This window comes from Elephas maximus, chromosome 8 (assembly GCF_024166365.1).
Source record: "Elephas maximus indicus isolate mEleMax1 chromosome 8, mEleMax1 primary haplotype, whole genome shotgun sequence".
NCBI lineage: Eukaryota > Metazoa > Chordata > Mammalia > Proboscidea > Elephantidae > Elephas > Elephas maximus.
In genome coordinates, this window is record NC_064826.1 from 113,435,545 (window position 1) to 113,457,211 (window position 21,667).

Below are 21,667 nucleotides of genomic sequence, written 5' to 3' on the forward strand. Positions count from 1 at the left end.
TGGGACCTGTAAATATGATGCAATATCGCTCCCATGATTATCTTACTTTATATGGCAAAAGAGATTTTGCATATATAAGATTCCTAGACAGTTAACTTTGAGTTGATCAATAGGGAGATTGTCTTTGGGTGGCCTGACCTAAGTAGGTGAAGCCTAGAAAGATACCAAAAAAAAAGCAGTAGGTGTTCTGCTTTCCTTAAATCTTTATGAATCCTACAGCTGTAATATCTGGATTCTTCCAACAACCTGAATGAGCTTGGAAGATGAGAATCCAGCCCCGACTGACACCTTGATTCCAGACCCTGAGCAGAGAACCCAGGTGAGATATGCCCAGACTTCTGATACACAGAACTGTGAGACAATAAATGGGTGTTGTTTTAAGCTACTAAATTTGTGGTAATTTAACTAAAACCTATGCTGATATACATTTTACAGTTTACAGAAGATTTCACTTGACTCACAGCAGGGCAAGAGATCATTGACTTACCAACAAATAAATTTCAGCTTTGACAACTGGATTTGTTTGCCTAAGGTCTCACAGCTACTGGTGGTCTCACATCCAGATAATCTGCCTCACAGAGGCTTGTCTGCTGTTCCATACCAATGCAGCCAAATGTTTAAATCACCCGCCATCTTATTGTATTCAATGACCATACCTAAGGATTTGTATTTGGAGTTTTGAAAGTTGTTGCTCTTTTTGACAGGCATGCATGGCAGACACAGTGGAATATACTCCAAGTTTATGCTGAATAATAAAAAAACCCATCGCCATCGAGTTGATTCTGACGCATAGCGACCCTATAGTACAGAGTAGAACTGCCCCATAGAGTTTCCAAGAAATGCCCGGTGAATTCGAACTGCTGACCTTTTGGTTAGCAGCTTTAGCACTTAACCACTACGCCACCAGGGTTTCCAAAAGCAGACAAACAACTCTCATTCCAGAAACTATGTCCTGGACAAATAGATGAATAGATGGTCTGGGCTCCCATTGCCTGGATCCTGGGAGCTACCCCTGCTTCTGCCCTGTCCAAACTTGGTGCTAAAACTGATCTTTATATTCTGTGGGCAAATCATATTTTTCCAAGTAATTCCATTACTAACTAAAGTCAGTGTGCAAAGAAATTCCAGTGTTCTGCATTCCTTTGACAAATAACTACTCAGAGATTGCTGTATTTGTAGCACTGTGTTAGGTGGTAAAAATGAAAGAATGGATGTTCTTGTTGTTAGGTGCTGTTGAGCCGGTTCCGACTCATAGCGACTCTACACACAACAAAACGAAACACTGCCCGATCCTGTGCCATCCTTACAATCGTTGTTATACTTAAGCTCATTGTTGCAGCCACTATGTCAATCCACCTCGTTGAGGGTCTTCCTCTTTTCCACTGACCCTGTACTCTCCAAGCATGATGTCCTTCTCCAGGGACTGATCCCTCCTGACAACATGTCCAAAGTACGTAAGACACAGTCTCGCCACCGTTGCCTCTAAGGAGCATTCTGGCTGTACTTCTTCTAAGACAGATTTGTTCGTTCTTTTGGCCGTCCATGGTATATTCAATATTCTTCACCAACACCACAATTCAAAGGCGTCAATTCTTCTTCAGTCTTCCTTATTCATTGTCCAGCTTTCACATGCATATCATGCGATTGAAAATACCATGGCTTGGGTCAGGCGCACCTTAGTCTTCAAGGTGACATCTTTGCTTTCCAACACTTGAAAGAGGTCCTTTGCAGCAGATTTACCCAATGCAATGAGTCTTTTGATTTCTTGACTGCTGCTTCCATGGCTGTTGATTGTGGATCCAAGTAAAATGAAATCCTTGACAACGTCAATCTTTTCTCCGTTTATCACGACGTTGCTCATTGGTCCAGTTGTGAGAATTTTTGTTTTCTTTATGTTGAGGTGCAATCCATACTGAAGGCTGTGGTCTTTGATCTTCATTAGTAAGTGCTTCATGTCCTCTTCACTTTCAGCAAGCAGGGTTGTGTCATCTGCATAATGCAGGTTGTTAATGACTCTTCCTCCAATCCTGATGCCTCGTTCTTCTTCATAAAGGCCAGGTTCTCAGATTATTTGCTCAGCATACGGGTTGAATAGGTATGGTGAAAGAATACAATCCTGACGCACACCTTTTCTGACTTTAAACCAATCAGTATCCCCTTGTTCTGTCTGAACAACTGCCTCTTGATCTATGTAAAGGTTCCTCATGAGCACAATTAAGTGTTCTGGAATTCCCATTCTTCTCAATGTTATCCATAATTTGTTATGATCCACACAGTCAAATGCCTTTCCATGGTCCATAAAACACAGGTAAACCTCCTTCTAGTATTCTCTCCTTTCAGCCAGGATCCATGTGACATCAGCAATGATATTCCTGGTTCCACGTCCTCTTCTGAAACCAACCTGAATTTCTGGCAGTTCCCTGTCAATATACTGCTACAGCCATTTTTGAAAGGTCTTCAGCAAAATTGTGCTTGTGTGTGATATTAATGATATTGTTCTGTAATTTCCACATTCGGTTGGATCACCTTTCTTGGGAATAGGCATACATATGGATCTCTTCCAGTCAGTTGGCCAGGAAGCTGTCTTCCATATTTCTTGGCATAGAGGAGTGAGCATCTCCAGTGCTGCATTCGTTTGTTGAAACATCTCAATTGATATTCCATCAATTCCTGGAGTCTTGTTTTTCGCCAATGCTTTCAGAGCAGCTTGGACTTCTCCCTTCAGTACCATTGGTTCCTGATCATATGCCACCTCTTGAAATGGTTGAACATCGACTAATTCTTTTTGGTATAATGACTCTGTGTATTCCTTCCATCTTCTTTTGATGCTTCCTGCATCTTTTAATATTTTCTCCATAGAGTCCTTCACTATTGCAACTTGAGACTTGAATTTTTTCCTCAGTTCTTGCAGCTTGAGAAATGCTAAGGGTGTTCTTCCCTTTTGGTTTTCCATCTCCAGCTCTTTCCACATGTCATTATAGTACTTTGTCTTCTCGAGACGCCCTTTGAAATCTTCTGTTCAGTTCTTTTACTTCATCAATTCTTCCTTTTGCTTTAGCTGCTTGACGCTCAAGAGCAAGTTTCAGAGTCTACTCTGACATCCATCTTAGTTTTTTCTTTCTTTCCTGTCTTTTCAGTGACCTCTTGCTTTCTTCATGGATGATGTCCTTGATGTCATTCCACAACTCTTCTGGTCTTCAGTCACTAGTGTTCAATGCATCAAATCTATTCTTCAGATGGTCTCTAAATTCCAGTGGGATATACTCAAGGTCATATTCTGGCTCTCGTGGACCTGCTCTGATTTTCTTCAGTTTCAGCTTGAACTTGCATATGAGCAATTGATGGTCTGTTCCACAGTCGGCCCCAGGCCTTGTTCTGACTGATGATATTGAGCTTTTCCATTGTCTTTCCACAGAGGTAGTCAATTTTATTTCTGTGTGTTCCATCTGGCGAGGTCCATGTGTATAGTCTCCGTTTATGTTGGTGAAAGATGGTATTTGCAATGAAGTCGTTGGTCTTGCAAAATTCTATCATTCAATCTCCGGCATTGTTTCTATCACCAAGGCCATATTTTCCAACTACTTATCCTTCTTTGTTTCCAACTTTCCCATTCCAATTGCCAGTAATTATCAATGCATCTCAATTGCATGTTTGATCAATTTCAGACTGCAGCAAAATCTTCTATTTCTTCATCTTTGGCCTTAGTGGTTGGTGTGAAAATTTGAATAATAGTCATATTAACTGGTCTTCCTTGTAGGCGTATGGATATTATCCTATCACTGACAGCATCGTACTTCAGGATAGATCTTGAAACATTCTTTTTGACGATGAATGCAACACCATTCCTCTTCAGGTTGTCATTCCCAGCATAGTAGACTACATGATTGTGCGATTCAAAATGGCCAATACCAGTCCATTTCAGCTCACTAATACCTAGGATATCGATGTTTATGCATTCCATTTCATTTTTGACAATTTCCAATTTTCCTAGATTCATACTTCATGCGTTCCAGGTTCCGATTATTAATGGATGTTTGCAGCTGTTTCTTCTCATTTTGAGTCGTGCCACATCAGCAAATGAAGGTCCTGAAAGCTTTACTCCACCCACATCATTAAGGTCAACTCTACTTTGAAAAGGCAGCTCTTCCCCAGTCATCTTTTGAGTGTCTTCCAACCTGGGGGCTCATTTTCCAGCACTATATCAGACAATGCTCCATTGCTATCTGTCAGTTTGTCATACTGTGGGGGCTTTTGTGTTGCTGTGATGCTGGAAGCTATGCCACCGGTATTCAGATACCAGCGGGGTCACCCATGGAGGACAGGTTTCAGCTGAGCTTCCAGACTAAGACAGACTAGGAAGAAGGACCCGGCAGTCTACTTCTGAAAAGCATTAGTCAGTGAAAACCTTATGAATAGCAGTGGAAAGAATGCATAATGATTAAAATTAATATATTTACCACATATGAATGTTTTGAGGATTAAATCAAACAATAGTAAAAAACCAAAACCAAACCCAGTGGTAAAGGTAAATAGCACGGAGGTTGATCCATATGCATTCTGAATTCACTTATTCCAGTTCTACTGTGACACATTTGCAGTTGCCATGAGTTGAAATCATCTAGATGGCAATGAGTGAAAGAAATGCTAAATCTAATGAAATCTTTTTAATTATAGCTACGACTTAAATGGTACAGTTTTCTGACTAGGATTGCACTAAGAAATTTACCTGTGAGTTGATTTAAAGCTTGAAAGACACTTTACTTTTTGAGACTATGATATACTCATATTTCATGAATTATCTAATGGAATTTTCCGTGTCAGGTATACAAGCTTTTCTCTAAGAAAACTTTTATAAGATTTTTTTAAAAAATGCTACTTAATACTATGATTTGATACTTTGTTTTATAAAAATAAAATTAAAAATTGCTATATTCAAAGTATTGTGACTTTAACCAAAGCATTAACCATTTCTAAAATGATCACGGAACTATTTTTCTTCTGATAAATATCAAGGTAAGATTACAGTAGTAAATTAACTCAAAACTAGGGAGGAATTTAGAAGTCTTATAATTTCAAGACTTCATTTTTAGGATGAGAAAACTGAGGATCGGAAAGATTAACTCACTGCTGTTGAGTTGATTCTGACTTACAGCAACACTATCTGCCTTATAGGATTCCCAAAGCTGTAAATCTTTATGGAAGCAGACTGTCATATCTTTGTCCTGCAGAGTGGCTGGTGGGTTTGAATCGCCAACCTTTTGGTTGGCAGCCAAGTGCTTTAACCACTGCAAGTAAAAGCCTTGGCATTTATAATTGCTTTGTTCTAAATCCCCTCTGTCCGGAATAGAGTTACTCAAGGTATCAGCTCAGCTATTCCCTCCAAGTTTCTGCTCAAATCTCATCTCTCAAGGATGCCTCTGACCTTTTATTTATTACTGAAGCCTACTAACCCCACAGACCCTGGCACTCCTGATTCTTCTGTATCCTATACTACCTTTTCTTTTCTTTTCCATGGACTTATCAAGCCTACTAACATATGATCCATTTTCTTTCTTATTGTTTATTGCTTCCCCCCCCGCCCGCCCTACATTTAGAATGAGAGCTCTTTGAGAGCAGAGATGGTGGTCTGTCTTATTCACTGATATATCTCAGAGACTAGAATATAGGCATATAATAGGTACTCAATAAATATGTGTTGAATGAGCAAATGAATTGTCCTCCTTCACACTTTCTCTGCTATTCTTTTCTATGACACTGTACTCTTATCTCCTTCTCTCTGTCTGACCATTTCTTCTCTGTTTTGGTTTTGTTCTTCTATTGAATATAGGTGTTCTCTAGGAGTCTTCCTTCACCTTCTGCTTTTAGCAATCAACATAACCTAGTTATAAGTATCTGTGTTTGATGTTCTCTGACTTACACCTAGGATTCAGGATATTGTAGACACAAAGGATATACGTGATTAAGGATAAATAAATACATTGTAAATAAAAATTTGACTGGGAAAAATGCTTACTTTTGTGTAGAAGACTTGTAAAATGAATCCTTTGCATTATATTTCTTGTTTGGTTGAAAAAGTGGTTCACCGTCATCCTATAAGGAATAAGACGTGAATAACAAGTAAGAAGAAACCAGATACAAATGGGGATTGCTATTATTTTCTATTCACCATACTTTTCTTTTTTCTTTTCTTTCTCTCTTCCTTCATAGCACCTCTGGAATTGACCAGATTCAACGTTTTCCTACTCTCACTATATTGTTTTGGAAATTTACATTCTATTTATATTATTCAGGTGGCTAAATGGCAACCCTGGTGGCATAGTGGTTAAGAGTTATGGCTGCTAACCAAAAGGTTGGCAGTTCAAATCCACCAGTCGCTCCTTGGAAACCCTATGGGGCAGTTCTATTTTGTCCTATAGGGTCACTATGATTCAGAATTGACTCAATGGCAACGGGTTTGGTTTTTTTTAGTGGCTAAATTAAAATTTCCAAAATGTATATGAAAATTCAGTGTTTTCCATGAGAAGGCTCTTGATTTTAAATATAAGAGCAAAGATGTCACCTTGAAGACTAAGGTGCACCTGACCCAAGCCATGGTATTTTCAATGGCATCATATGCATGTGAAAGCTGGACAATCAATAACAAAGACTGAAGAAGAATTGATGCCTTTGAATTGTGGTGTTGGTGAAGAATATTGAATATACCATGGACTGCCAAAAGAACAAACAAATCTCTCCTGGAAGAAATACAACCAGAATGCTCCTTAGAAGCAAGGATGGCGAGACTGCGTCTTACATACTTTGGACATGTTGTCAGGGGGGATCAGTCCCTGGAGAAGTACATCATGCTTGGCAAAGTGCAGAGTCAGTGGAAAAGAGGAAGACCTCAACGAGGTGGATTGACATAATAGCTGCAACAATGAGCTCAAGCATAACAATGATTGTAAGAATGGAGTAGGACCAGGCAGTGTATCATTCTGTTGTGCACAGGGTTGCTATGAGTCCGAACCGACTTGACGGCACCTAACAACAACGCAATTAAAAACTTTAAAAAATCATTTTCTGTCTTGTCTCCTGATAATACAAGACTATTAATAGCTCTAAAGTACATCCCCTTTCCTTTCTTTCAAAATTATTTAATTATTTATTGCTATATTCATTATTATTACTATATTTAATAGTTAAGCTACTATTTATTTAGCTTTTCCAAGATATTTCACCAATTCCTTGCCTATTTTTGCTTCTTTTATCCTACTTGTTCCCCCTCACCCTGCCCCAGGTTCTGGGTTTCATTCTCCTTAGTAGCAGTTCTTTCATCAAGGATGTAAACTTCTTTTAATCGTGGTTTTCAATTTATCCTCATCCTCAACTAATATTCTAATTGGGTTTAGAATTCTACTTTAATAGTTATGATTCCATAACGTCTTGGATATACCTCATTGACTTATGGCCTGTATCGTTGTTTTGAAAATATATTGAATTTAATTGTTTGAAAATATTCTGATTTTGCTTTTGTCGTTTCCTCTTTCTGGCTGTATTTAGGATATTATCTTTGTCTTAGTTTTTCTACATTTACAATATAATTTGCTTAGGAGAGGACATATTTTGTTCACCCAGCTTAGGACATGTTATGAATCCTCATTCTGAGAATTGGACATAGATCTGGACAATTCTTTGTCTTTATTATTGTATTCTCTTTATTGTCTTCTTTTGAAATTCCCATTAGATAAACGTTGGTGTTTCTCATTCTATCATCCAAGTCTCTTATCTTTTGATCTTTCATGTCGAACTTCCCACAGCTAGTTTCATTTCTACCACTATCAACTATTCCTATTTATCAATTCTGAATTCAGGGATTTTAGTCTGTATTTAAACTTGTTCATTATGATTTTTTTTTTTTAATTTCATCAAAGCTACATCTTTATCCTTTATTCTGTTACTATGGTGAATTATATTGATTGATTTTTGAATGTTAAACCAATATTTGCATTCCTAGAACAAATCTCACTTGGTGATAGTGTATTATCCTTTCTATAAATTACTGCTTTTGATTTGCCAAGACTTTGTAAGAATTTTTTGTGTCTATGTACATGAAGAATATTAATCTGTCACTTCCTTTATTTGTATAATATCTTTATTTGATTTTGGTATATTAATTTAAACTGGACACAAAAATAGTTGGAAAGTGTTCTCTCTTCTATTTTATGGAATAATTCATATCAGATTGGTTTGATTTTTTTCCTGAAATATTTCATAAAATTCACTACTGAAACCATCTGGACCTGGAGTTTTCATTGTAGGAAGATTTTTGGTAAAAATTCAATTTATTTAAAGGCATCCATATATTTAATTTAGTGTCAATTTTGATAAGTGGTATTTTTCAAGGAATTAGCACACTTCATAACTTGTCAAATTTATGGCATACAGTAGATTGTAATATTCTATTTTTTTCTTTTAGGATTTACAGTTACAACCATTAATTTTTTTTTAATTTTTATTGTGCTTTAAGTTAAAGTTTACAAATCAAGTCAGTCTCTCACAAAAAAACTTACACTCTCTCTTTTCATGTCCATTTCACCAGCTTCTAACCCCTTCTATCCTCTCATCTCCCCTCTACACAGGAAATGCCAACATAGTCTCAAGTGTTCACCTGATCCAAGAAGCTCACTCCTCATCAGCATCCCTCTCCAAACCATTGTCCGGTCCAATCCTTGTCTGAAGAGTTGGCTTTGGGAATGGTTCCTGTCCTGGGCCAACAGAAGGTCTGGGGGCCCTGACCACCAAGGTCCTTCTAGTCTCAGTCAGACCATTAAGCCTGGTCTTATGAGAATTTGGGGTCTGCATCCCACTGCTCTCCTGCTCCCTCAGGGGTTCTCTGTTGTGTTTCCTGTCAGGGCAGTCATTGGTCGTAGCCAGACACCATCTAGTTCTTCTGGCCTCAGGATGATGTAGTCTCTGGTTTATGTAGCCCTTTCTGTCTCTCGGGCTCGTAATTACCTTGTATCCTTGCTGTTCTTCACTCTCCTTTGATCCAGGTGGGTTGAGAACAATTGATGCATCTTAGATGGCAGCTTGTAGCATTTAAGACCCCAGATGCCACTCCCCAAAGTGGCATGCAGAACGTTTTCTGAATAGATTTTATTATGCAAATTGACTTAGAAGTCCCCTGAAACCATGGTCCCCAAACCCCAACCCCTGCTACGCTGGCCTTCGAAGCATTCAGTTTATTCAGGAAACTTCTTTCCTTTTGGTTTAGTCCAGTTGTGCTGACCTCTCCTGTATTGTGTGTTGTCTCTCCCGTCACCTAAAGTAGTTCTTATCTACTGTCTAATTAGTGGATACCACTCTCCCACACTCCCTCCCTCCCCCCTCTCATAACCATCAAAGAATATTTTCTTCTCTGTTTAAACTATTTTTCAAGTTCTTATAATAGTGGTCTTATTGATATTTGTCCTTTTGCAACTAATTTCAGTCAGCATAATGCCTTCCAGATTCCTCCATGTTATGAAATGCTTCACAGATTCATCACTGTTCTTTATCGATGGGTAGTATTCCATTGTGTGAATATATCATAATTTATTTATCCACTCATTTGTTGATGGGTGCCTTGGTTGCTTCCATCTTTCTGCTATTGTAAACAGTGCTGCAATGAATATGGATGTGCGTATATCTGTTTGTGTAAAGGCTCTTATTTCTCTAGGATATATTTCAAGGAGTGGGATTGCTCGATTGTATGGTAGTTCTATTTATAGCTTTTTAAGGAAGTAGCAAATTGATTTCCAAAGTTCTACTATTTTATATTCCCACCAGCAGCATATAAGTGTTCCAATCTCTCCACAGCCTCTCCAACATTTATTGTTTTGTGTTTTTTGGATTGATGCCAGCCTTGTTGGAGTGAGATGAAATCTCATGGTAGTTTTGATCTGCATTTCTCTAATGGCTAATGATCGTGAGCATTTCCTCATGTATCTGTTAGCTACCTCAATGTCTTCTGTAGTGAAGTGTCTGTTCACATCTTTTGCCCATTTTTTGATTGAATTATTTGTCTTTTTTTTTTTTTTTGTTTTTTTTTTTTTTTTTTTTTTTTTGTTTTTTTTTTTTTTTTTTTTATAATAACTTTTATTAAGCTTCAAGTGAACGTTTACAAATCCAATCAGTCTGTCACATATAAGTTTACATACATCTCACTCCCTACTCCCACTTACTCTCCCCGTCTTGAGTCAGCCCTTTCAGTCTCTCCTTTCTTGACAATTTTGCCGGCTTCCCTCTCTCTCTATCCTCCCATCCCCCCTCCAGGCAAGAGTTGCCAACACAATCTCAAGTGTCCACCTGATATAATTAGCTCACTCTTCATCAGCATCTCTCTCCCACCCGCTGACCAGTCCCTTTCATTTCTGAAGAGTTGTCTTCGGGGATGGTTCCTGTCCTGTGTCAGCTGAAGGTCTGGGGAGCATGGCCGCCGGGATTCCTCCAGTCTCAGTCAGACCATTAAGTTTGGTCTTGTTATGAGAATTTGGGGTCTGCATCCCACTGATCTCCTGCTCCCTCAGGGGTCCTCTGCTGAGCTCCCTGTCAGGGCAGTCATCGATTGTGGCCGGGCACCAACTAGTTCTTCTGGTCTCAGGATGATGTAGGTCTCTGGTTCATGTGGCCCTTTCTGTCTCTTGGGCTCTTAGTTGTCATGTGGGCTTGGTGTTCTTCATTTTCCTTTGCTCCAGGTGGGTTGAGACCAATTGCTGCATCTTAGATGGCTGCTTGTTAGCATTTAAGACCCCAGACGCCACATTTCGAAGTGGGATGCAGAATGATTTCATAATAGAATTATTTTGCCAATTGACTTAGAAGTCCCCGCAAACCATGTTCCCCAGACCCCCGCGCTTGCTCCGCTGACCTTTGAAGCATTCATTTTATCCCGGAAACTTCTTTGCTTTTGGTCCAGTCCAATTGAGCTGACCTTCCATGTATTGAGTGTTGTCTTTCCCTTCACCTAAAGCAGTTCTTATCTACTGATTAATCAATAAAAAACCCTCTCCCACCCTCCCTCCCTCCCCCCCTCGTAACCACAAAAGTATGTGTTCTTCTCAGGTTTACTATTTCTCAAGATCTTATAATAGTGGTCTTATACAATATTTGTCCTTTTGCCTCTGACTAATTTCGCTCAGCATAATGCCTTCCAGGTTCCTCCATGTTATGAAATGTTTCAGAGATTCGTCACTGTTCTTTATCGATGCGTAGTATTCCATTGTGTGAATATACCACAATTTATTTACCCATTCATCCGTTGATGGACACCTTGGTTGCTTCCAACTTTTTGCTATTGTAAACAGAGCTGCAATAAACATGGGTGTGCATATATCTGTTTGTATGAAGGCTCTTGTATCTCTAGGGTATATTCCTAGGAGTGGGATTTCTGGGTTGTATGGTAGTTCTATTTCTAACTGTTTAAGATAACGCCAGATAGATTTCCAAAGTGGTTGTACCATTTTACATTCCCACCAGCAGTGTATGAGAGTTCCAATCTCTCCGCAGCCTCTCCAACATTTATTATTTTGTGTTTTTTGGATTAATGCCAGCCTTGCTGGTGTGAGATGGAATCTCATCGTAGTTTTAATTTGCATTTCTCTAATGGCTAATGATCGAGAGCATTTTCTCATGTATCTGTTGGCTGCCTGAATATCTTCTTTAGTGAAATGTGTGTTCATATCCTTTGCCCACTTCTTGATTGGGTTGTTTGTCTTTTTGTGGTTGAGTTTTGACAGAATCATGTAGATTTTAGAGATCAGGCGCTGGTCGGAGATGTCATAGCTGAAAATTCTTTCCCAATCTGTAGGTGGTCTTTTTACTCTTTTGGTGAAGTCTTTAGATGAGCATAGGTGTTTGATTTTTAGGAGCTCCCAGTTATCGGGTTTCTCTTCATCATTTTTGGTAATGTTTTGTATTCTGTTTATACCTTGTATTAGGGCTCCTAGGGTTGTCCCAATTTTTTCTTCCATGATCTTTATCGTTTTAGTCTTTATGTTTAGGTCTTTGATCCACTTGGAGTTAGTTTTTGTGCATGGTGTGAGGTATGGGTCCTGTTTCATTTTTTTGCAAATGGATATCCAGTTATGCCAGCACCATTTGTTAAAAAGGCTATCTTTTCCCCAGTTAATTGACACTGGTCCTTTGTCAAATATCAGCTGCTCATACGTGGATGGATCTATGTCTGGGTTCTCAATTCTGTTCCATTGGTCTATGTGTCTGTTGTTGTACCAATACCAGGCTGTTTTGACTACTGTGGCTGTATAATAGTTTCTGAAGTCAGGTAAGGTGAGGCCTCCCACTTTCTTCTTCTTTTTCAGTAGTGCTTTGCTTATCCGGGGCTTCTTTCCGTTCCATATGAAATTGGTGATTTGTTTCTCTATCCCCTTAAAATATGACATTGGAATTTGGATCGGAAGTGCGTTAAATGTATAGATGGCTTTTGGTAGAATAGACATTTTTACTATGTTAAGTCTTCCTATCCATGAGCAAGGTATGTTTTTCCACTTAAGTATGTCCTTTTGAATTTCTTGTAGTAGAGCTTTGTAGTTTTCTTTGTATAGGTCTTTTACATCCTTGGTAAGATTTATTCCTAAGTATCTTATCTTCTTGGGGGCTATTGTGAATGGTATTGATTTGGTTATTTCCTCTTCGGTGTTCTTTTTGTTGATGTAGAGGAATCCAAGTGATTTTTGTATGTTTATTTTATAACCTGAGACTCTGCCAAACTCTTCTATTAGTTTCAGTAGTTTTCTGGAGGATTCCTTAGGGTTTTCTGTGTATATAATCATGTCATCTGCAAATAGTGATAACTTTACTTCTTCCTTGCCAATCCGGATACCTTTTATTTCTTTGTCTAGCCTGATTGCCCTGGCTAAGACTTCCAACACGATGTTGAATAAGAGCGGTGATAAAGGGCATCCTTGTCTGGTTCCCGTTCTCAAGGGAAATGCTTTCAGGTTCTCTCCATTTAGAGTGACATTGGCTGTTGGCTTTGCATAGATGCCCTTTATTATGTTGAGGAATTTACCTTCAATTCCTATTTTGGTTAGAGTTTTTATCATGAATGGGTGTTGGACTTTGTCAAATGCCTTTTCTGCATCAATTGATAAGATCATGTGGTTTTTGTCTTTTGTTTTATTTATGTGATGGATTACATTAATGGTTTTTCTGATATTAAACCAGCCTTGCATACCTGGTATAAATCCCACTTGATCAGGGTGAATTATTTTTTTGATGTGTTGTTGGATTCTATTGGCTAGAATTTTGTTGAGGATTTTTGCATCAATGTTCATGAGGGATATAGGTCTATAATTTTCTTTTTTTGTAATGTCTTTACCTGGTTTTGGTATCAGGGAGATGGTGGCTTCATAGAATGAGTTGGGTAGTATTCCGTCATTTTCTATGCTTTGGAATACCTTTAGTAGTAGTGGTGTTAACTCTTCTCTGAAAATTTGGTAGAACTCTGCAGTGAAGCCGTCCGGGCCGGGACTTTTTTTTGTTGGGAGTTTTTTGATTACCGTTTCAATCTCTTTTTTTGTTATGGGTCTATTTAGTTGTTCTACTTCTGAATGTGTTAGTTTAGGTAGGTAGTGTTTTTCCAGGAATTCATCCATTTCTTCTAGGTTTTCAAATTTGTTAGAGTACAATTTTTCATAATAATCTGAAATGATTCTTTTAATTTCATTTGGTTCTGTTGTGATGTGGTCCTTCTCATTTCTTATTCGGGTTATTTGTTTCCTTTCCTGTATTTCTTTAGTCAGTCTAGCCAATGGTTTATCAATTTTGTTAATTTTTTCAAAGAACCAGCTTTTGGCTTTGTTAATTCTTTCAATTGTTTTTCTGTTCTCTAATTCATTTAGTTCAGCTCTAATTTTTATTATTTGTTTTCTTCTGGTGCCTGATGGATTCTTTTGTTGCTCACTTTCTATTTGTTCAAGTTGTAGGGACAGTTCTCTGATTTTGGCTCTTTCTTCTTTTTGTATGTGTGCATTTATTGATATAAATTGGCCTCTGAGCACTGCTTTTGCTGTGTCCCAGAGGTTTTGATAGGAAGTATTTTCATTCTCGTTGCTTTCTATGAATTTCCTTATTCCCTCCTTGATGTCTTCTATAACCCAGTCTTTTTTCAGGAGGGTATTGTTCATTTTCCAAGTATTTGATTTCTTTTCCCTCGTTTTTCTGTTATTGATCTCTAGTTTTATTGCCTTGTGATCTGAGAAGATGCTTTGTAATATTTCGATGTTTTGGACTCTGCAAAGGTTTGTTTTATGTCCTAATATGTGGTCTATTCTAGAGAATGTTCCATGTGCGCTGGAAAAAAAAGTATATTTTGCAGCAGTTGGGTGGAGAGTTCTGTATAAGTCAATGAGGTCAAGTTGGTTGATTGTTGTAATTAGATCTTCCGTGTCTCTGTTGAGCTTCTTGCTGGATGTCCTGTCCTTCTCCGAAAGTGGTGTGTTGAAGTCTCCTACTATAATTGTGGAGGTATCTATCTCGCTTTTCAGTTCTGTTAAAATTTGATTTATGTATCTTGCAGCCCTGTCATTGGGTGCGTAAATATTTAATATGGTTATGTCTTCCTGATCAATTGTCCCTTTTATCATTATATAGTGTCCTTCTTTATCCTTTGTGGTGGATTTAAGTCTAAAGTCTATTTTGTCAGAAATTAATATTGCTACTCCTCTTCTTTTTTGCTTATTGTTTGCTTGATATACTTTTTTCCATCCTTTGAGTTTTAGTTTATTTGAGTCTCTAAGTCTAAGGTGTGTCTCTTGTAGGCAGCATATAGATGGATCGTGTTTCTTTATCCAGTCTGTGACTCTCTGTCTCTTTATTGGTGCATTTAGTCCATTTACATTCAGGGTAATTATAGATAAGTAAGTTTTTAGTGCTGTCATTTTGATGCCTTTTTATGTGTGTTGTTGACAATTTCATTTTTCCACATACTTTTTTGTGCTGAGGCGTTTTTCTTAGTAAATTGTGAGATCCTCATTTTCATAGTGTTTGACTTTATGTTAGTTGAGTCGTTACGTTTTTCTTGGTTTTTGTCTTGAGTTATAGAGTTGTTATACCTTTTTGTGGTTACCTCATTATATACCCCTATTTTTCTAAGTAAAAACCTAACTTGTATTGTTCTATATCGCCTTGTATCACTCTCCATATGGCAGTTCAATGCCTCCTGTATTTAGTCCCTCTTTTTGATTATTGTGATCTTTTACCTATTGACTTCCATGATTCCCTGTTATGTGTATTTTTTTTTTTTAATTAATCTTAATTTGTTTGTTTTTGTGATTTCCCTATTTGAGTTGATATCAGGACGTTCTGTTTTGTGACCTTGTGTTGTGCTGATATCTGATATTATTGGTTCTCTGACCAAACAATATCCTTTAGTATTTCTTGTAGCTTTGGTTTGGTTTTTGCAAATTCTCTAAACTTGTGTTTGTCTGTAAATATCTTAATTTCGCCTTCATATTTCAGAGAGAGTTTTGCTGGATATATGATCCTTGGCTGGCAGTTTTTCTCCTTCAGTGTTCTGTATATGTCGTCCCATTCCCTTCTTGCCTGCATGGTTTCTGCTGAGTAGTCAGAACATATTCTTATTGATTCTCCCTTGAAGGAAACCTTTCTTTTCTCCCTGGCTGCTTTTAAAATTTTCTGTTTATCTTTGGTTTTGGTGAGTTTGATGATAATATGTCTTGGTGTTTTTCTTTTTGGATCAATCTTAAATGGGGTTCGATGAGCATCTTGGATAGATATCCTTTCGTCTTTCATGATGTCAGGGAAGTTTTCTGTCAGAAGTTCTTCAACTATTTTCTCTGTGTTTTCTGTCCCTCCTCCCTGTTCTGGGACTCCAATCACCCGCAGGTTATCCTTCTTGATAGAGTCCCACATAATTCTTAGGGTTTCTTCATTTTTTTTAATTCTTTTATCTGATTTTTTTTCAGCTATGTTGGTGTCGATTCCCTGGTCCTCCAGATGTCCCAGTCTGCATTCTAATTGCTCGAGTCTGCTCCTCTGACTTCCTATTACGTTGTCTAATTCTGTTATTTTATTGTTAATCTTTTGGATTTCTACATGTTGTCTCTCTATGGATTCTTGCAACTTATTAATTTTTCCAGTATGTTCTTGAATAATCTTTTTGAGTTCTTCAACAGTTTTATCAGTGTGTTCCTTGGCTTTTTCTGCAGATATCCTAATTTCATTTGTGATATCATTAAGCATTCTGTAAATTAGTTTTTTATATTCTGTATCTGATAATTCCAAAATTGTATCTTCATTTGGGAAAGATTTTGATTCTTTTGTTTGGGGGGTTGGAGAAGCTGTCCCGGTCTGCTTCTTTAAGTGGTTTGATATGGATTGTTGTCTCCGAGCCATCACTGGGAAACTAGTTTTTCCAGAAAATCCGCTAAAAAAAAAAACTGCAGTCAGATCCCTATCAGAGTTCTCCCTTTGGCTCAGGCTATTCAGATGTTAATGAAGCCGCCTGGGAAGGGTGGGGGAGGGAACAGAGAGATAGGAGAGTAGCACCTCAGAATATAGCCAGAGTTGCTTGTCTTGCTTGGAATGACTGTTATATCTGAGATTCTCGCGGGCGCGTCGCCTATGTGTGCTGGCTGTGTGGAGATTGCCCCCGGGGGGTCTGGCCCGCTGGAGTCACGGTCAGATCCTCCGCTTCCAGCCCCACGCCCAGCGTCAAGGCTCCCCTACTGGGACGGTGCACTCTCAACTCCAAAATCAGTCGCTGCCTCCCGGGGACTTCTCGTCTCTCCAGCCGCGTGGCGTGAGAACTTCTCGTCTCTCCTGCCGCCCCCGTGAACTAGGTGGGCCCCCTCCCGGGGTTAGTTCAGATGGGTGGAGTAGCTCCCTGTGCTTGTGCCGCGACCGAGTGTCCTGGCTGGAACGCTGTTCTCCCCACTCCAATACCAGTCGCTGCCTCCCGGGGACTTCTCCTACCGGCTGCGTCCCACGCCGCCCGCGCGACCCGGCTGGTCCCCTTCCCGGGGTTAGTTCAGGGGGTGGAGCAACTCTCCGTGTTTATGGCGTACCTGCGTGCAGTCCTAATCCCTGCGGGACGGTTCCCCGGCTCGGATGCTGCTCTTTCTGCTCCAAGATCAGTCACTGCCTCCCGGGGACTTCTCCTACCGGCTGCGTCCCACGCCGCCCGTGGAACCAGCTGGTCCCCCTCCCGGGGTTAGTTCAGGGGGGTGGAGCAGGTCTCTGTGCTTGTGCCGTACCTGACTGGAACGCTGGCTCCAGGCTCTGGAAACAATCGCTGCTTCCCCGTATTAGTTCGTTCTCCGTCTCTAAATCTGTGTTTGTTGTTCAGGGTTCGTAGATTGTTATGTATGTGATCGATTCACTTGTTTTTCCGTGTCTTTGTTGTAAGAGGGATCCGAGGTAGCGTCTGCCTAGTCCGCCATCTTGGCTCCGCCCCCTGTGATGTCTGAATTATTTGTCTTTTTGTGGTTTAGTTTTTGCAGTATCCTGTGGATTTTAGAGATCAGGCACTGATCAGAAATATCATAGCTAAAAAATTTTTCCCAGTCCTTAGGAAATCTTTTTACTCTTTTGATGAAGTCTTTGGATGAGCATAGGTGTTTGATTTTTAGGAGCTCCCAGTTATCTAGTTTTTCTTCTGCATTGTTAGTAATGTTTTGTATACTGTTTATGCCTTGTATTAGGGCTCCTAACGTTGTCCCTATTTTTTCTTCCATGATCTTTATCATTTTAGAGCTTATATTTAGGGTTTTGATCCATTTTGAGCTCATTTTTGTGCAAAGAGTGAGGTATGGGTCTTGTTTCATTTTTTTGCAGGTGGATATCCAGCCATGCCAGCATCATTTGTTAAAAAGACTGTCTTTCTCCCATTTATTTAACTGTTTTGGGGCCTTTGTCAAATATCAGCTGCTCATATGTGGATGGATTTATGGCTGGATTCTCAATTCTGTTCCATTGGTCTATGTATGTGTTGTTGTACCAGTACCAGGCTGTTTTGACTACTGTGGCAGTATAATAGGTTCTAAAATCAGGTAAAGTAAGGCCTCCCACTTTGTTCTTCTTTTTCAGTTATGCTTTACTTATCTGGGGCCTCTTTCCCTTTCATATGAATTTGGTGCTTTGTTTCTCCATCTCATTAAAAAATGTTATCGGAATTTGGATCAGATTTGCATTAATTCTATAGGTCACTTTTGGTAGAAGAGACATTTTTATAATGTTAAGTCTTCCTATCCATGAGCACGGTATGTTTTTCCTCTTATGTAAGTCTCTTTTAGTTTCTTGCAGAAGTGTTTTGTACTTTTCTTTGTATAAGTCTTTTACATCTCTGGTAAGATTTATTCCTAAGTATTTTAACTTCTTGGGGGCTAATGTAAATGGTATTCATTTGGTGATTCCCTCTTCTATGTTTTTTTTTGGTTGGTGTAGAGGAATCCAACTAATTTTTGTATGTTTATCTTGTATCCCGATACTCTGCTGAGCTCTTCTATTAGCTTCAGTAGTTTTCAGGAGGATTCCTTAGGGTTTTCTGTGTATAAGATCATGTCATCTGCAAATAAGGATACTTTTACTTCTTCCTTGCCAATCTGGATGCCCTTTATTTCTTTATCTAGCCTAATTGATCTGGCTAGGACCTCTAGCACAATGTTGAGTAAGAGTGGTGATAAAGAGCATCCTTGTCTGGTTCCAGATACCAAACGGAATGCTTTCAGGCTCCCTCCATTTAGGATGATGTTGGCTATTGGCTTTGTATAAATCCCCTCTATTATGTTCTTTTTTTTTATTATTATTATGTTCAGGAATTTTCCTTCTATTCCTGTATTGTTGAGAGTTTTTATCATGAATGGGTATTGAACTTCGTCAAACGCATTTTTTGCATCATTTGATAAAATCATGTGATTCTTGTCTTTTGTTTTATTTATATGATGGATTACATTAATTGTTTTCCTAATGTTGAATCATCCCTGCATACTTTGTATGAATCCCACTTGGACATGGTGAATTATTTTTTTCATACAGGGTTGAATTCTATTGGCTAGAATTTTGTTGAGGATTTTTGCATCAAAGTTCATGAGGGATATGGATGTGTAATTTTCTTTTTTTGTGGCATCTTTACCTGGTTTTGGTATCAGGGACATGTTGGCTTCACAGAATGAGTTTGGGAGTATTATGTCCTTTTCTATGGTCTGAAATACTTTTAATATTAGTGGTGTTAACTTTTCTCTGAAAGTTTGGTAGAACTCTGCAATGAAGCCGTCCGGGGCAGAGCTTTTTTTTTGTTGGGAGTTTTTTTGATTACCTTTTCAATCTCTTCTTTTGTTATGGGTCTATTTAGTTGTTCTACCTCTGTGTTAGTTTAGGTAGGTAATGTGTTTCTAGGAATTCATCCATTTCTTCTAGTTTTTCAAATTTGTTAGAGTACAGTTTTTCCTAGTAATCTGGTATGATTCTTTTAATTTCAGTTGGGTCTGTTGTAATATCACCCATCTTATTTCTTATTCAGATTATTTGCTTCCTCTCCTGTTTTTGTTTTGTCAGTTTGGACAATGGTTTATCAATTTTGTTGATTTTTTCAAAGAACCAGCTTTTGGTCTTGTTCTTTCAGTTGTTTTTCTGTTTTCTATTTCATTTAGTTCTGCTCTATTTTTATTATTTGTTTCTTCTGGTGCCTGAGGGTTTCTTTTGTTGATCTCTTTCTATTTGTTCAAGTTGTAGGGAAAATTCTTCGATTTTCACCCTTTCTTCTTTTTGGATGTGTGCATTTATTGATATAAATTGACCTCTGAGCATTGCTTTCACTATGTTCCAAAGGTTCTGATAGGAAGTGTTTTCATTCCCATTGGATTCTGTGAATTTCGTTATTCCATCCTTAATGTCTTCTATAATCCAGTCTTTTTTTGAGCATGGTATTGTTCCATTTCCAAGTGTTTGATCTCTTTTCCCTGCTGTTTCTGTTATTGATTTCCACTTTTATGGCCTTATGGTCAAAGAAGAGGCTTTGTAATATTTCATTGTTTTGGATTCTGCTAAGGCTTGCTTTATGTCCTAATATGGGGTCTATTCTAGAGAATGTTCCATGTGCACTAGAAAAGAAAGTACACTTGATTGCTGTCGGGTGGAGTGTTCTGTATATGTCTATAAGGTCAAGTTGGTTTAGATCTTCCATGTCTTTATTGAGCTTCTTTCTGGATGTCTTGTCCTTCACTGAAAGTGGTGTGTTGAAGTCTCCTACTATTATTGTGGAGCTATCTCACTTTTCAATGCTGATAGCAGAGTTTGTTTTATGTATATTGCAGCCCTGTCATTGGGTGCATAAGTATTTAATATGGTTATATCTTCTTGGTATATTGTCCCTTTAATCATTATATAGTGTCCTTCCTTATCCTTTATGGTGGGTTTATCTTTAAATTCTATTTTGTCAGAAATTAATATTGTCACTCCTGCTCTTTTTTGATTGTTGTTTGCTTGATATATTTTTTTCCATCCTTTGAGTTTTAGTTTGTTTGTGTCTCTAAGTCTAAGGTGTGTCTCTTGTAGGCAGCATATAGACAGATCTTGTTTTTTAATCCATTCTGCCATTCTCTGACTCTTCATTGATGCATTTAGTCCATTTATATTCAGTGTAATTATGGGTAGGTATGAATTTAGTGCTGTCATTTTGATGTCTTTTTTTGTGTGTTGTGGACAGTTTCTTTTTCCCACTTAATTTTATGTGCTGAGTAGATTGTCTTTATATATTGTCTTTTCCTCATATTCATTGTTGTTGATTTTGTTTCTGCTGAGTCTCTTTTTTCCTTGTATTTTATTTTGATCTGTAGGATAGTTTGTCTCCTTTGTGTTTACCTTATCATTTACCCCTATTTTTCTAAGTTTAAACCTAACTTTTATTTCTTTGTATCGCCTTATCTTCCTATCCATATGGAAGACCTATGACTATATTTCTTAGTCCTTCTTTATTGTTTTAATGTTGTCTTCTTTTACACAATAACATCGCTGTTACCCTGTTTTGAGCATTTTTTAAATCTTGATTTATTTTTTTGATTTCCCTATCTGGGTTGACTTCTGATTGCTCTGCCCAGTGTTCTAGTCTTGCATTGATACCTGATATGATTGATTTTATAACCAAAGAACTCCGTTTAGTATTTCTTGTAGTTTTGGTTTGGTTTTTACAAATTCCCTAAACTTCTATTTATCCGGAAATGTCCTAATTTCACCTTCATATTTAAGAGACAGTTTTGCTGGATATATGATTCTTGGCTGGCAATTTTTTTCCTTCAATTTTTTATATAAGTCATCCCATTGCCTTCTTGCCTGCATGGTTTCTGCTGAGTAGTCCGAGCTTATTCTTATTGGCTCTCCTGTGTAGGTGACTTTTCGTTTATCCCTAGCTGCGCTTAAAATTCTCTCTTTATCTTTGATTTTGGCAAGTTTGATGATAATATGTCTTGGTGACTTTCTTTTATCATCTACCTTATGTGGAGTTCAATGAACATCTTGGATGGATATCTTTTCATCTTTCACAATACCAGGGAAATTTTCTGCCAATAAATATCCAACAATTGTCTCTGTATTTTCTGTTACCCCTCCCTGTTCTGGTACTCCAGTCACTCATAGGTTATTTCTCTTGATAGAGTCCCACAAGATTCTTAAG

At 38.2% G+C, this 21,667-nt stretch overlaps 1 protein-coding gene across 1 annotated transcript in view; it reads right to left on the reverse strand.

Annotated features, from left to right (window-relative positions):
• The window catches only part of SPATA48 (spermatogenesis associated 48), a 117,012-nt gene that overhangs the window by 56,253 nt on the left and 39,092 nt on the right, over window positions 1–21,667 (reverse strand). The window contains exon 3 of the mRNA XM_049893819.1: window positions 6,014–6,090. Coding sequence (XP_049749776.1) covers window positions 6,014–6,090 — 77 coding nt within the window. The remainder of the gene's footprint in view (window positions 1–6,013; window positions 6,091–21,667) is intronic.